The 15,363-nt window shown below is 43.6% G+C and overlaps 1 protein-coding gene across 16 annotated transcripts in view; it reads left to right on the top strand.

The window, feature by feature from the left end:
- FBRSL1 (fibrosin like 1) overlaps positions 1-15,363 on the top strand; it is a 502,275-nt gene that overhangs the window by 227,783 nt on the left and 259,129 nt on the right. For 14 of the 16 annotated variants that reach the window (XM_077187583.1, XM_077187591.1, XM_077187589.1 and 11 more), the window contains exon 4: positions 2,634-2,669. The exons of the other annotated variants lie outside the window; for them this stretch is intronic. In XM_077187583.1, the coding sequence (XP_077043698.1) occupies positions 2,634-2,669 (36 nt within the window). The remainder of the gene's footprint in view (positions 1-2,633; positions 2,670-15,363) is intronic. 16 annotated transcript variants of the gene reach the window in all.

Consider the following 15,363-nt stretch of genomic DNA (forward strand, 5'->3'; position numbering starts at 1 on the left):
AATTGTTGGAAAAGATTTTACGAGTTGACTCCAAAGTATTCACCAGTTACTAATTTTATATGTGCAAGAAAAATTCTGAGGGAGGGGGAAAACCCCACCCTTTTTCACCACTGATTTTTCAGGAAATTTGATGTTAAAACTTCTAAGAGAGAAGAGGCTCTTGGATGTGAAAAATACCAGAGTCAATTGCCATTCAGTTTTCATTATTTCTGATGTAACACTTTACCCAACAACTGGTTTTATTGTTTTCTACTCAGTGCTTTTAAATCAGTGGTCTGCAGATTCCTGGGGTTCTTGGACAGCTTGGGATGCCTGAAAGTTGTCTTAAGGAAAGCAGGTCTGTTGTTAGTGTGCTTGAATTTGTTGTCCAAGAGTCTGCTCTATGCCAGGAAAACATTTTGCGTGTGCACAAAGCTCAAAGATGGAAAATAACTGTGAGAGTGAAAATGCTCTGAGGCTGTTTCCCTAGAGAGAAGCTTCTAATGAAACCTCTTGTTTCTGTTTTTGGTTATTATTTCCAATTTGTTAGACCTTGTCATTCTTGGTTAAATCTCAGTTGATGGAGGGCTGGAGTGAGAACTTCCACCCTTTTTCCTTTCCTCCTCCCGCCTTTCCAAGCAGGTAATTTGCCTCCACATCATTTCTGTGTTTACTTTAGGTAAACTGCCTGGTCAAGCTCTCCAAAGTGTTGGAACACATAATTGTGTTCAGCTGTTTGGCATACTTATGTAGATAGCAGGATATTGTTATTAACCTTTTTCTATACAAGGCTGAATATCATGAGTACTTTAGGGTATAGAGTATGTAGAGAGAGGGATAAGTTTCTCATAGTTTCTCAAAAATAGAGGTAAATGCCACTGCCCTTCATTTCACTGGTCTGTAGCTTTATTTCTGGACAGTTTATATTTAGGAGGTTTATAAATAAACCCCTACTTTTTTTGGTAATATTTGAAGGCAGTGGCCATATCTGTGTGCAATATGCAGAAGGTGGGAATTCAAATGCTGTTCTCAGTGTTGTTGCTGCCTCAGGCTCCCCTGTGGAAGCTGTCCCTTTCCAGCAGCACAGAGGGGCAGGTGTAGCATGCCAGGGGTGGGGACTGGCACCCAGTCACTCCTTGGCTGCAGACCTGTGTGTAAGAGCTGGGTCACATCTTTCCTTCTGTGTGGCACTGAGAGGGTTAACAGGGAGCCCATCTCCCATACCCACATAATTGTAGGACTTTGCTCTTGTCTCTTCTTGGCTTTGGGAGCTTTCCTCCATGGGCACTTGGCTGGAGAATTGCCTGTCTGGTGTCAGAGGCAGGTGCAAGCCAGTGGCACAGAGCTTGCATGGGCAGAGCAACAAGACAATTGTGTCTTCCACTGAGAGCAGGAGTCTGGAAAAGGTTTCCTGTGTATATCTAGGTATCCTCTGATCAAAAGGCTTTCAAACTGCTAGTACAAAGGGACTGTTATCTTGCTGGTGAAAAATTACAAGTATTTGCAATCAGTTTGCATCAATCTCTTTGGGGTATTGTGCTGTGCTGATTTAGTAACGTGATAACTTCTGGCACTGCTGCAAAAAGACAAAATAATCCTCACCATCAGCCTGCAACAATTCGGTATTTTTGGTACTCACTAGAACATCAGTCTTAGAAACAGGACTGCTAAGACTCCCTGGATCTTGTTTAATAAAATCATGTAGTGAGGGCATCATGATTATCAATCACACTTGGAAATTGGCCTGCAGAGTACTTGCTGGGTTATGTGGTGTCGTGTGTTCCTGGCTCCTTTTTAATTTCCGAAAAGAAGGCATATAGCAGCAGCTGGAGCTAGAGGTGGAATTCATTTAGCTGCTTGGAGAAAGCCAGTGCCAGCAAAAACCCAGCAGCTCGACAGTCTTTGGTTGTAGAGAGTGGAAAGGGATCCAAGTGACTGGAGCTGGTGTAATGAGAAGGAAAAGAACCAAATGATTTGGCAGCATGTGAAAGAGGTAAGGATGTGGTAGAGAAAGGAGCAGGAGGAGCTGAAATGAAGAACAGGAGTAAACAATGTAATTTAACTTATTCAAAAGGGACAGAGTGCTTATTAAAGCTCTGAGAGATGATAAATTAGTGCTTTGCTGCTATTGTTATTTCAGATAGAGTTGTCATATGGTAATGCTGCAGCAGGGAAGGCTGGAGGCTCACAGATTCATGGAGGGGAATGGAAAGTGGGATATTTGGTTACATGATTGAGAGTTGGAGTCGATGAGGCAATGTGCAAGCCTGGTTCTGGAGAGCATCCTCACATGTGCGTGCTGTTCCCAGGGAGGCGCCGTCATGTCCTGAGGAGAGGGATGGCTCAAAGTGTGTGTCCTGCTGCTGTGAAGACGTGTCCCACGCTGAGAGCTTTTACCTTGGTCAGGAGGAGCTGTTCAAGCCCTGCTCTGGCTTATGAAACCCTGCCTGAAATAGCCCCAGAGCCCTCACCTGGAAGTGCTCTCTGCCTGTTACTCCTGTGGCAGCACACAGAGTATCAGGAGATCATTTGAGGTTGTGGAGTTTTCCCCTAAGGAATACTGGGCTGGGGGAGGGAATAGCAAAATGATTCTTATCTTACATTACACAGAATCTCTTGCATTACTTACTGTGGCATATTGTTTCCTCCCACAGAGTTCTGCTCAATCGCTTTCAGGAAGAGGCTACTCCGTAAGTCATTTTACAGCTAATTCTTTCACTTCTGTTGATGTTGATTGCAGAGGTTTACACTACCTATTGCACAGCCACTGGCATGGAAGAAATGCAGAACAGAAACAGGGTGAGAGCACAGGGCTGTCATGCACCTGGCAGGGGACAGCCCTGGCATGTGGGAGTGCAGTAAGAGCCTGGGGGCTTCTTAATTTAATATTGTACTTATAGGGAGGGTTTTTTTGGTCAGTTGATGGTGTATTTCAGCTAGATAGTCACCTCTGGAGAATTACAAGACCTGAGTGGAGAGAGTTTTCAACACCAGCAGGAGATGCTTCGCTCCTCTCCTCACTCCCCCATACACATTTTCATTTGTGTATTAAATACAAGAATCAAATACACAATTACTCCCATTTTACAAAGAATTGCATCCCTCACCGTTGTGAACGACAAGAAAGTCAATATTCTCTTATTTACAGGCCTCTGAGTTACAAAACAAGCTCGCTTGTTTTCAGGGGAGGGTGTTGCTGTTTCCTTCACAGGAGTGCCCCAATGTTTGAGGGTGGTGTTACAGGGTCAGGACACGTCTGCCTGTGTGTGCAATGTACCAGACATGTTTAATTGTCCTTTTCTGTTCATATGTACCTTATTTGTGTGTGCAATAATGACATTTCTTCATATAGAGGTGGATTAATTTGTTTGTTTTGGATACATTTTCTGCTCAGCTGTCCAAAAAAGGCAGGCACAGACATGACTGACTAATACAGAAATAGGAGAGGGTGTGAGAGGCTTAGCAAAGTCAACATGAAAATTCCTGGAATCACATTATATCTGACTCTCACAACAAATGTATGGTGGGGAGATCTGATACCCTGGTTGTTCAGACAGTAAGTCATGTGGAGTGCAAAGGTTCTAGATGAAGGTATATGCAAATCTGAACATGGATGTCTCAGTCCAGCAAACAACTCCTGCCTACACTGATTGACAGTAATTGCTGTTGTCACAACCTCTTCCATGATAAAGTTTTGCCTTCTAGGTGAGTGGTCCCAAACTGATTCATACCAAGAGCTAAAGCTGCTCATTCTCTATAGAACCAGAACAAGGGTGGATTTTATGTACTTCAGGAAGTTGATGTGGAGGCCTGGAACACATTTCTTTTTACTATAATCACCAGAATTATTTGCTTTCAGTAACTTATGTTGTAGGTTTAGGGTGATGGAACTTGCTGAGCTTCTACCCAGTGCACAAAGAGAAAAAATTGCCAGGCAGTGCAGAATTTATGGTCCAGTTTCATAGCAACACTGTCCCATGCTATCGTGCATATTATCAGAAATTCATAATATAAGATTAACTACATTTTCATCATAAAACCATTACAAAATAACATATGACTTGCAAAGTCCCTCACAGTTTTAATGAAATAATGTCACGAATTTTTAGACAGTAGTTATATGTTTACTGAGTATCCTACAGTATCCCAGGTGAGTATCATTGCTTAATTCATTGAGGGATGAGGAATGTTTGCTCTAGGACCCATTAAGTGCTGCTTTCCATACACTTGGAGAATCAGATTCACCTAAGCTTCTAAAGGCAGATGCTTTATCTTCTATTTGTCTGTAAAATGCCATGCATGCCCATGGCACCACATAAATAATAATGAATCATCTTCACAGATTTTATGACTGAGTGCCTGGTTTGGGAGCTAAACAATTTCCCAGTGGCTATAACATAGGTTGCAAAATCGTAATGGAAAAAGGCCAAAGAATTCTTCTCAGAGTCTCAAGGCCAATAAATCATAGGACTGTTTTCTTCCATTGCTGGCTATTCAGAAATTTACTTTTGTTTCTCAGAGAAATGATTTTGAGAAAATTACTAGCTCCTTCTCTGTGCATGTGTGGGGACAAGGTTCCCTTATTTTGCCAACCCATAACTTCTCAAGGGAGGTAAGAGCTTTCTGCATGCCAGGGCAGTATTTTGAGATCATGAGTAGTGTGAAATGGCATTGCTTTTCTTTATGGATTGTCATTGTCCCTGTTAAACTGCCTTCTGCCCCACCATGTGCCAGCTCTTGAGGCTCACTGCTTCCCCCAAGACTCTGATGCTGCTCTAATTTGATTTAGCAAAAGTCAGAGACTGCCACTTCCATTGGCCCAAACTGCCATGGGAAGCTGATTCTTGCAGGTGGCACAGAGATGTTCAAACCACCAGATCCAGACCCCACAGCAGGGCTTGTCCATAACATCTGTAAGAGTTCTCATTTTCTCACGAAAGCATCTGTCTGTGAAACTTTAAGTCACTGTTCTGGCTCTGCCCCTGTTTCCATGGGACAGGTTGTTCCCCAGACATGGTGAAAGCAGCGGCAGCAGGAGGAATGCTGGAGACACTGCTGTGCTGGGTGTTCCTCCTGATAGCTGTGCTGATGGCTTGTCTTGTGGAAGACTTGTGGAATGATGATCTGTATCGTTACTTGGTGAAGGTCTTGTACTGGGTTCCATCAGCAGCTGTTTAAATACCACAAACTATTTTGTGCGTGCTCAATTTTAATTACCTCACTCTGAATCCCCACTCTTCTCCATTCACTTGCGTCAGCTGTCCTTGCTGAGATGTTTGATTTCAGAAACACTTGTAGAAAATGCACATTTTAAGGAAATGAGCATTTGCCAAGAGAGAACTTAAAACCTACAGTAGGAATCTTGCATGAAAAAAATCTCAGTCCAAGGTTTGGCTCATCCAGCTGAGCCATCAAGGCCTGTCCAGGCAGTCAGAGCAGGCTCACTGGTGAAAAACCCCAGCAAATGCCTCATCCATGAAGCGCAGACTCTGGAGCTAGAGGCAGGAAGAAAACTAAATGCAAGTGTCTGAATAAATAACTCCTGAGGGTTGGGTATTCCAGCAACTTCTTTGACTTCAGGCTTTCCCTGGAACATTAGGTGTCTAAATAAGGAGAATGCTTGAAATAGCTGTGAAATTTTAATCTCATTGAAGTTACATCTGATGAACTCCAGTTGCACCTAGATTTAATTTGAGCCTCAAAACCAGCGACCTGGCACGTAGTTTCAGAGTCTCCTATACATACCACAGACAAAATCTCTTAAAACACTATTTCCCAAAATTAATTTTCAAATGGCATTTACTTTTACTTGGATAGGATGAGACATTTCTATGTCTGTGCTGCTGCTGCAGCTCTTTCTCTCCTCAGCAGCATGTGTTTCATATCCTTATCTCACTAAATGTATACTTCCGCTGTGCTGAGAAATGGAACACGAGTTTGTTTATGGAGGTTAATATCTCATTCCCTCTATGACTTGATGGTTACATTTGTGTGATAAACTACTCCAGCCATTTGTCACATTTCCTGCATGCACAAATGAGATTAGTGATCTTAGTCAGAGAGGTCTGTCTGTCTTCTGAGCAGACAAAACAGATTCTCTTTTTGGTTACAGGATGAGAGGCCTGTCTACCTGAAAATGCACTGATTTGTTAAAAAGCACACAGAGAATCAGAGTTAAAACTAGTTGAGGTTTCTATACATCACTGATACATATCCACGCTGTGGATGTTTGTCAAGTTTTTTTCTGGTAGTTAGCTTAGAACCAAACATAGTTATAAAGTAGTTACAATGAATATAAGATAATACATACAGTTTGTTATTAATGGCTAAAAAGTTGCAGTTGTGTATAAGGTTGAGCACACTGTAGAGACAAACCCAAGCTGCAGCTGAATTTGACTCAGTTTTGTAGAGAGGATGGAAAAGGATAGAGCTGGGGAATATGTGGTAGCTTAAAAAAATAAACAAAAAACCTCTTCCAATAAATTATGTAGTTTATTTATAGAGCATCTGTGCAGCTGTTTGTCTTCTGAACTGGAAAGGGCTAAAATATGGGAGTGAATGAAAGAATAAACTTGAAAGCATATGGCAGATGGATAGCCAGTGAGCCAACCTGTCTGAGTGTGCCTTGGAACAAAAGTACAGGAGGATGAGACGTCTTTGTTTGGTTTTATTTGTTCTTGAAAGGGTTTTTTTTTAAATAAAAACAGTAACATACACTTGGCTACAGCAGCAGCTGATTTTTATTCTGAGCTTCTGTAAAATATCAAAGTCTTTGTAGCCTAGTCAAATCCCTGGCAGCTGATCAAATTCTGTTGATTTTACATCTTCCTTGTTGAGCGCAGGAAACCAGTGTCTCAGATAACTCAGGCTGGAGCTCGTGGATGGAGGGAAATGTGCAGAACACCATAAGGCTTACAGAGACCCTTGGCCCATCCAGAGTCAGCTCAGTGCTATCTGCAACCTTCATTCCCCCTGCTTGGTGATGTAGCATGAGAACAGTTACCTTGTCCCTGGGTGAAGCTGAACCTGAGGTGACTCAGGCAGGGGCTGGGTGGGCTTTGAGCACCCTGAGCCCACTGCACTGTCTGCCTGGACCCCAGTCTGCCCCTTCCTGGCTGTTCTCTCAAATGATCTTGTTCATTTTTGGAACTGGCTTTCCAGCCAGTTTGGATCTTTGCTGGCAAAGATCTTTACAGCCATGCAGGACTCCTCTCCTGTGCTGTGTGCTCAGTGTTGCTGTACAATGGGGCTGCCCACAGCCACCCTGCCCCTGGCAGATCTCTTAGGCTCGTGCCCATGAGTGCACTTGCTTGGACAGTCAGTTCTGAGCTGCACTCCCCTGGTTTGCAGCACAGAGATAGTGCCCAGCTCAGTAGGAGGGAGGGCAGGTACAAATGGCTGCAAAGTGCTGGAAAATCATCAGCAGAGGAACTGTTGACTCTGCAGGTTTATATCCCCTGTAAAGCTCTTTCCATGGCCTCTCTCAGTTTTGTGCCAGCTCAGTGCAGGTCTGTGAAACCCTGAAGCAGATGGTGCCTGCTAAGGAGGCTGCTCTCAGGCCAGAAATCCTTGGTGTGAGCATGGGCAGGTTTGTGCCTGTGGTGCAGAGGTTACAGGGGCTCACTGAAGATCTCGCCACCAGCATTCCCCAATCCACTCTGTGCTTCAGGGATGTTTTTGTGCTGTTAAGTTGGACCAAATTATCACTTGGAAAAGTACCTCCAGCAGCATCTTTTCTGTACAGACCTTGAGTCAGTACCATTTCCCACATGGATCCCAGGGATGATTGTATACCTTGACATCTTCGAGATGGCCAAGGAAAAACTGATGTCCTGAGAAGGATAAATTTCTACATAAAGATAAAAAAAATATTGCAATGAAGCATGTCATACTTCTGTTTGGGAATTCCTGAGCATGCTTCCCTCATGGTGTGGAAGCACGCTCGGTGACCAGAGGCACATTGGAATTGTGACAAACAGGGTTTTTCCACCTGCTGCTCTGTCACACACTAATGAAAAATATCTTCTCTAGGTGGGTAACATTTCTTGGCTGGGCTGGAAAATTCATTGTATTTTAGGACCTCTGATAAATTAGCATTTTTCTGTGCCAAAAATCAATATTGGAAACAGGGCTCTTGTAATGACTCTAAAACTCCTTGAGCTGGAGCCAAAGGTAAATGATAAAACTGAATTTAATATGTATTTCCTACAATAGTGTGCCTGTGGGCTGGCAATGTGAGCAAGACTTTCTGGACAAGATTTATGAATAAAGGAGTATTAATTCCAAAATAAGTATCAATCAATCTCCTTTTGCCATGATGCCAAGCATAAGAGAGGGACTCTAATTGTCTTTTTCTTCTGGACGAGAAAAAGAATGGCAGATAGGTCCCCTTCAGGTGGAACAATACTCTGTCTTCTTTGAAGACAGAGAAAAGAAAAAGGAACTATTAAAAAGTGATGTGGCCTGCAAATGCGATGACAGCACAAAGGATTTAAAAAGATAGAAAAATAATAATATGGAATAGAAGCGTAAAGGATTTTGAAAGAAGTTTTCCCTGTAAGATAGCAGGAGTTTTAGAGAGCCAGGAATAAAATGGTGGTATCAGTCCAAAGCATTTAACTTCTGCTGGTTTTCTTTTCCCCTGTTCCTAAATAGCCTCACTTCACAAAAACTATCCCCACGCTTGAATTCACCTGGACAAGCCGAGTTCACTGAATAAATAGAGTTTTGTTTGCTCTTAGTGCTGTGTGGGATGGAGCCAGGTTGCTGTAAGCCAGCTGAGGAGCTGGACCCTTGGCTCCAGGGACTGTCCCATAAGCCATGAGCTCAAATTGAGCTGAGTAATTAGTACACATATTATTCCAGATCCGTGGGAGCTCTTTTGAGGGTTTTTGAAACGTCCCATGAAAAGCTTAAGCAGAAGTACAAACATAAATAAACTACATACTTCAGCTTTACAAATATTGAAGTCCATGAACTTCCTTACAACACATTTTCCTTTAGAAGTCCCCTTTTCTGAAAGTCTGTTTCTTCTTAGATGACCTCTGCTTTTAATTAGGATGAAAAGTCCCATGGATTTTCACTCATCTCCACAGCCATAAGCAAGCACAAAGGGCCCTCTCTGTCTGAGTTTCCCCCTGCCTGAGCAGTGGCCTTGGCAGAGGGGCTGCCTCGGAGGCTCAGCAGCCGTGCCCCTTTGTCCCCGTGGCCGGAGCGGGACGGGCTGATCCTGATTTCCATAAACCCCCCAGCTGCAGGAGGCACAGCCAGATGACACCGTGAGCCCCTCGAGGGACGGGACATGTGACTTGTGTGTGATTTTTGCCCGTGTTTTTAATCTCCCTGCCGCTGCCCTCGGCTCGGGGCACCGGGGGGAGCAGGGCTCTAATCTGACTAGAAAGGCGCTATTGTTAAACAGACGCATCCCCCGAAATTCCCAGTGCTCCCCGGCTTTTGGGCTGGGATAACCTCGCTGTCACCGGCCTTGCACGCTAAAATGAAAACTTGTCCTAAATCCATCTTGAATTCACCAGCCTGGAAAGGATTACATCCTGCTGAAGAGGAAAGGCAGAGGATTTTGAGAATATCTGGTCTTTATTTCTGGACCTTTTTGATTAAGACTGTCCTGAAGCAGTTGTGTCACATACGTGCTGGAGCTTTCTTTGTGTAGCAGGGCAGGGTATTTGCTTGTCTGTCTCAGCTGTTTTCACATTGTTGTTTGCTCTCATGACTCTCTTCCCTTAGAATCCATTGCCTTGTTTCAACTCTCTTTCCTTTCCCTTTACCAAATCCAACAAAAAGATGATTAAAGCAGACAGCTGATTAGGATCAGAGCTCCTTACCTAACTACCACAGTGGGCAGGGGTTAGGTGTGGGGCCTCTTGGGGGATTTGCTTTTGATTTTTGTTTAATTCTCTGATAGTCTTGTGCAGTGAGAATGGGCAGTTCAGGTGTTTTATAATTACAGAGAGGGTTAAAATAGTCCATTTCTGAGGGCTGCCCATGCACTGGTGCTTGTTGTGCTGGGTGCCCTGGTGGGTTCCTTAGAGGAAACTCACAGGGGTGTGTGGGAAAAGGGTTCACACTCTCTTGTTTTGTTTCATATTTCACTGCACCCAAAACCATGTCATCTAAGGGGAGTAGCAGAGGAAATAATATTGCCACAGCAGAATGCAATTGTAGATGAGCATGTTTTGTTGGCCTTGATAGTTGATGAACAAGAGAGATCAAGGAAAATGGATCGATTGCATCAACTTTGTGGGTGTTATTGGCATTAGAGAACACTGCCTGTCATCTTGAAGCATCATAAATATTTAATTGTGCAGCTTGGTGGAATACCCTGATTGCTTATCAGTCCCAAAATGGTTTTCCCTATGTTAAACTATTTTGAAATAAAATGGTCTAGGGAGGGTAAGTTCTTTGTGTGATGGTAAAACTAGTCACTGCACGTCCAGAGAGTAGGGAAGGGTTCCTGTAGGTTGGTGGGTTTTACTGAATTTCATCACTTGTATTTCTTCCTTGTCACCTTTTTTTTTAATTGGGATTTGTTATTATAGGCGAGAGAGATCCTTAGTTACTTTCCTGTCCTAACAGAAGGCAAAAATGCAACTTTAATTTAGCAAAACAACAGATGCAACCCTAAGTCAGCTCTCACACCAAAGAAAACTTTTGATAACATGCTGAAGGTGTGGGGGCTCTGCTGTGAAAGCTGCAAATGGGTGGAAATCTGCTGTAGGCTGAGGTTTCTCTCCTCACTTCGTGTTTCAGCCTGGATGCGATCGAGCTGGCTGCTAAAATGTGAATATACTGGGCCATGTGGTTGCTCTGCAGTGGGAAGGCAGCTCTCCTCCATCCCTTGTGGGGTGAGAGAACAGAGGGGCTCCGTGCTGGTGTCCCTGTGCAGGTGGCTCAGGCAGGAGCCTGGGGTTCTGGGCTGCCTTTCCAGGAACTGTTCAGCTCCTGCTGCAACTGCAGAACAAGTGGTGAAGGGCAACTTTCTGATCTGCAGTGCTTGCATGGCTGGCAGAAGAGCATTCAGATGGAAACTCTGTGAGATGTTTTCTACATAGGGTCAGTGTTTTCACTTCCTGCTGCCTCAGCATTTCAGCATCACAGCTACTCATGGTCAACACAAGCCTCAGTCACCATGACCTGCTGGTCACATTTTAGAAGGTGTCCTTTCTCTTTTCTATAACAAATGAAAACTGTAAGAGTCTTCCTATATGATGCAAAAGGACCAACTGCAGTTCTAGAAAGCCAGGGAATGCAGGGCAAGGGCAGAAATGTCAATGAATCCATGGTAACTTGGGTGTGAGACAGGAATCACACCAGGGTGGGAGGTCTTTGCAATACCATTTGGTGAGTGGTACAGCCAAATACTCTCGTCTTGTTCCCTATCTCTTAGTTTTATTAAATACCTTCAGGGAGGCAATGGTCTAATTCTGAAATTCAAGCACTGCTGTATCTAAAATTTGTTTTAAATGAAGAAATATTTGAGTTCCAGTTCAGAATACCTAGTGTTTCAGCATAGTTTTCAGGTGATTGTAGCTGTTCTCTCTTTTCTCAGCTCGTCACAGGTCAGAAACTCAAAGGCATTGAGGTTGAGTAAAACAGTTGTTCATCACTCTGAGCTCTGCTTTGTTTTTGTGGGAATTGTCTGCTTCTGTAGCACCTTCAGTTTCATTGCTTGTTATAAAGTTTGGTTTACTAACCTGCTCTAGGAACAGACACAACCACCAAAGCTGCTTTTTAATTAGCCCGTGGCCCATCCGGTGTGGATGTGCTGACGTCCTGGCTGTACAATGTACTTCCAATGAAAGGGAACAGTCTGCCACAGAGTCTTGTGACCTTGAGGTCAGTTTTTGTGCTCAAAATTGCTTTTGATTATGAAGTTAGTATGTGTTTCAAAAATATAATAAAAAATCCAGCAAGCACTAGCGATTCTTACACAGTGCTGCTGAGTTGCACACTCAAGTGGTATCACATCTAGATTTTAATGGAATTAACTGCTTTATTTATAGATACTTGCCAGATGCTGTGCTTCTGGTTGTGAATATTTAGAGGTTTGCAACCAGAAGATGGAAAATTGGCATACAGTTACATCACTGTGGACATGGCTGCAGTGCTTTCTACAGGAATGTAGCCTGATTCAAACCTTTACTGTCTGCATTTCATCTCTGTGCTATATGATGGATAAGACTTTGTGTGCCTGAATACTTACAGCCTTGATGTGTAGTAGTATCCTGAGGAATTTTCTTGTCTGATTAATTCACCGCATGTGTTCACCAGAAAGCCTCAGGACACTGGCAGTTTTTGGGAAGATGTTAGATGTAGCTGCTGGATACTTGCAAACCTCAGTTCAGTCTTTTTAGACTGGTACTTTGTTATCTGTAAACAATAAGAAATTTTGGAGTTGATTAAGAAGCTGTCATGTGTGGTTCTTGGGTTTTCTGGACATGGGGTTGAAATGGTTCATGCTGCCCTTGAAATCAGCTAATCAAAGCAGGACAATTTTTGGACATCCTGTAGCAATTAGAGTGCTGTAGATGAGGGATGGTACAGACTGTGTAGTGTGTGCTTTGAACTTGTGCAGCAGCATTCTCAGACCAGTTGGTAATCACCAAAGGAAAAAAATGTTGCATTTGAGTTGGGTAAAGCATATATGTATTTTACTGGATTGATGAAATTCTCCCATCACCTGCAGGGTAGCAGCAGCATTGAACAGCTCAGAAGCTAAACTTAGTGGGATATCTGTAATGAACCAAAGATTCAAAATTTTATCTCAAAATCACTTGTCTAAAAGGCTTTCTCTACAAGCATTCTTCATAGCAAAATATGAGCAGGTGTTTACACAAGCAAGGTTATAAGGCTCATGACCAAAGTTAGATCACACCAGTTCATAGCACACATTTTCCCCATATACTCATGTCTCTTCCAAAGCTGCTTAATAGCATCTAGCAGCATCCTGGTTTAAGAGAAAAGGAGCTCTAGTCAGGAAGATTAGGATGTCACCGTGGAGATGCCCGAGGCTACAGAGCACTGTATAACTGGCAGGCATTGAGCTGTAAGGGGTGCAGGGTGCTCACAGCCTTTGCCTAAGTATCTTTCCTTTCCTCTGAAGACCTGTTCTCTAAGAAGCCCTAATTCAGTTCATTTCTAGAAAGCTGGGGAAGAGGGCAGGAGAGAATAATAAATGGTCCCTTGAAAACAAGAGGCAGCAATAGATGCCACACGAGGACCCAAACAGCCCATTTAACTGCAGCCAGTTTCCTGCTGAAGATTCATTTCTAAGAGATTGCGAGAGCACTCGAACAGGAAGCTGCAGCTTCACCAAACGGTTTCAGTATCAGTGTGTTATCTGTGGTCATTCCCCTCCACAGCTTGTGGCTGGCTTCTGGTTAGCAGAGACAGACACTTTGAGCTGAGCTGGCATCAGTTCCCACCTACTTAATCAGTTAAGTTGTGAGCCCTGTGGTTAGCTCGAATCCCCTGGTCGTCTTGTGGATTGCCAGTGACAGGAAGGGGGAGATGCATTGAGTGGTTCCGGCAGGAATAGCTTGGTTATCTGATGGTCACCCCAGAAACTGATAAAATTATGTGAGCTCTTTTCTGAGAAGACATCAAAAAAGCAGAAACTGTTGTCTCTAACCACCTGAAGAGTTTACAACGTCAAGGGAAATTTTGCTTATCTTGAAAGCCTCAAAACTGTTAACCCGCCTTCACCACTGCAGACCACAGCACTGCCTCAGACTCACAAGGCACAGAGTGAAGTACAGCCCGTCATGTGCAGAGCTGTAAATTCTTACTGAGGGAACGTTATCGTTCAGATCTTCCAAAATTACTTTGGCACTTCAAATTCAGAGGTGAACAACTTGAAACATATGAGAGAACCGGGCTTTTCTGAGGAAGCGTGCTCTGTATTTTTAGAAAACTTGGCCTCCTTGAGTCTGTCATGTTGTCAGGAGTTTGGGCATGCAAAGTGATGAATCACTTTTCAAAGTGTAGCCTGTTTGATGAGCCTGGATTGATCTGAAGCCAAAGTGATGGTGACTGTGACAAGGGTTTGCAAAGGTTAAACAGAGAAGGTGGTCATATCCTGGGATGACTTGAGGCACTTGGTTTGGTTTTGGCATTTGTTTGCTGAGCAGACTTCAGCATCAAATGGATTTCAGAGAGAAACCTTAAGTAAATGAGATTTTAAATTAGTACTTTCAAAGAGCCTTGGGCAGGTTCCTCTGAGCTTCAGTGCCTGACTGTCTCTGGCCTTAAAATGGGGTAGTGGTACTCAGGTCTTCTCTTGAAGTGTGTAGATGGGAGAGTGTTTTACTGAGTATTTACTGAAATAGGTGAGTTAGTTCAGAAGATCCACCTAATTTTTTTGGTCTTGTGCCTAAAATACAAGGAGCTGCTTGTCCCATGTCCCTGTCTGATCACCCCTCTCTTTAAACCAAGCCCCTCAGCTTCTGTCCCAGGCCACAGCTTGCAGCCCAGCTCCCCATGCTGCAGGTGCCTGTCCTGGTAGTGGCTGTGCTGCTGCTGAGCAAGCATGGGTAAGGCATTGCCTCCTGCTGGAGCAAGGGGCTGGGATGTCTTTTTCCATGGGAGAGAGGCTCCTGTGGCTGGTCCAGAGCCCTCATGCCCCTCACACCAGCCCTGGGCATTCCAGCCCCTTCCTCACTGCTGGCCTTGGAATAAAAGCAAAGGGGAGCTTGGCAGCCAGGCTCCATCAGCACAGCCTCACCCCATACCTGCACGGCTCCAAACTTCACACTGAATTCACACAATATGATGTGTGATTTGTAGCTGTAACAGTCACCATGATGAAACTCTGCTTTTGTCCAGGTTTTGAAATCAAGGCTGGGTGTTTGTAAGGGTGTGTGTCCGTACAGGAGGCATGAGAGATGCTTTAGTCTGCTGACATTGTTGGCTCAGCCTCTGTCAACGACAGCCACAGCAATCAGTGCATTTTGGACTCAAAGCTATTTCCTTTCCTGCTGCAGATTATGTCTGGTATGCATAACATGTTAATTTAACAAAGCAGTTCTTTTGATACAGCTTTAATTTTTTAACAACAGCTCGAAGGCAATGATGTACAGATTATATAGTGTCAGTTTCCCAATTAAAGTTTTACAGGAAAATACTCTGGTTTTGCTTTAAGCCTGTTTTGAATTCTTCCTTCTGGCACTTGTGCAAATGGAAACTGTGCTATTGCAAAGCATCCATTTGAAACCTTGAAATATTTATTGAGGCTGCATTGAATACTGAAGCAGGAATCTTCCTGTAGGCTTGTTGATGTCTGTCATATGCATTTATTTTGTAATTAAATGTCTGGAAGCTTGTGTGTGTGCCTGAGTGGTTGGTTTCTTGTGTTTTATTTTTTGCAGG

This window comes from Agelaius phoeniceus, chromosome 18 (genome assembly GCF_051311805.1).
Source record: "Agelaius phoeniceus isolate bAgePho1 chromosome 18, bAgePho1.hap1, whole genome shotgun sequence".
In the NCBI taxonomy this organism is placed as follows: Eukaryota; Metazoa; Chordata; class Aves; order Passeriformes; family Icteridae; genus Agelaius; species Agelaius phoeniceus.